This window comes from Asparagus officinalis, chromosome 7, assembly GCF_001876935.1.
Source record: "Asparagus officinalis chromosome 7, Aspof.V1, whole genome shotgun sequence".
NCBI classification, from domain to species: Eukaryota; Viridiplantae; Streptophyta; class Magnoliopsida; order Asparagales; family Asparagaceae; genus Asparagus; species Asparagus officinalis.
The window spans coordinates 136,036,617-136,037,303 of record NC_033800.1 but is presented as its reverse complement, the minus strand read 5'-3'; the positions used below and the strand labels follow the sequence as shown (position 1 = coordinate 136,037,303).

General features: G+C 40.2%; 1 protein-coding gene across 4 annotated transcripts in view; it reads right to left on the bottom strand.

Annotated features, from left to right (window-relative positions):
• The window catches only part of LOC109848357 (dymeclin), a 15,822-nt gene that overhangs the window by 1,702 nt on the left and 13,433 nt on the right, over positions 1–687 (bottom strand). For all 4 annotated transcript variants that reach the window (XM_020417809.1, XM_020417811.1, XM_020417810.1 and 1 more), the window contains exons 15-16: positions 326–445; positions 139–230 (exon numbers count right to left, since the gene is read on the bottom strand). In XM_020417809.1, the coding sequence (XP_020273398.1) occupies positions 139–230; positions 326–445 (212 nt within the window). The remainder of the gene's footprint in view (positions 1–138; positions 231–325; positions 446–687) is intronic.

The following is a 687-nucleotide window of genomic DNA, read 5'->3' as shown; positions in this document are numbered from 1 at the left end:
TAATCAGCCAAGTAGGAGTAACAGACATCCTACACCACTATACTTTCTGAGAGGGCCATTTCCAAATGCTTTGATTTAAATAGCGCAGAAGCAAGTTTTTAAACCTTTATAGCCGGGTGAGAATTCATCAGAAGTTACCTGTGGGACAAAACTAACCGCCATACATAGGGAATAAAGAACTCCTCAGGATGACTTTCTTGCTCGTAAGTGAAACGCAATTGAGTGAACATCTGCTATGCCAGTTTTCTCAGTGTCAAATAGTAGTGTGAATCATACAAAAGCAACAAGGCCAACATTTTTTTCCCCTCCAAACCAGGAACATTACCTTCATCCCCTCACCACGCCATGACCTGCAATTCATGATAATGACTTGGAGGACATCATCCACAGACCATCCACCATTTGTCCGCTGCATATCCATGCGACTATTGAAGAAATCCAAAACCTAGAAAATAACTTCATATCAGTTCTAGGTAATCACGCTGATCATTACATCTATCATATATAACTTTTGACCCATTTGTAATGGAATAAGCTGTGGAGGGCAACTTCAAAACTCAAGAAAGCTCTTCTAAAAGAGGAGTGCACAAATCACTGCTTAAGGAAACTGTTAACAAGTGAAGATTTTGATGCTGAACCTTGCACCAGTGGTCAATTACATAGGTTTGTGCCTTTTGGTCTGCAATT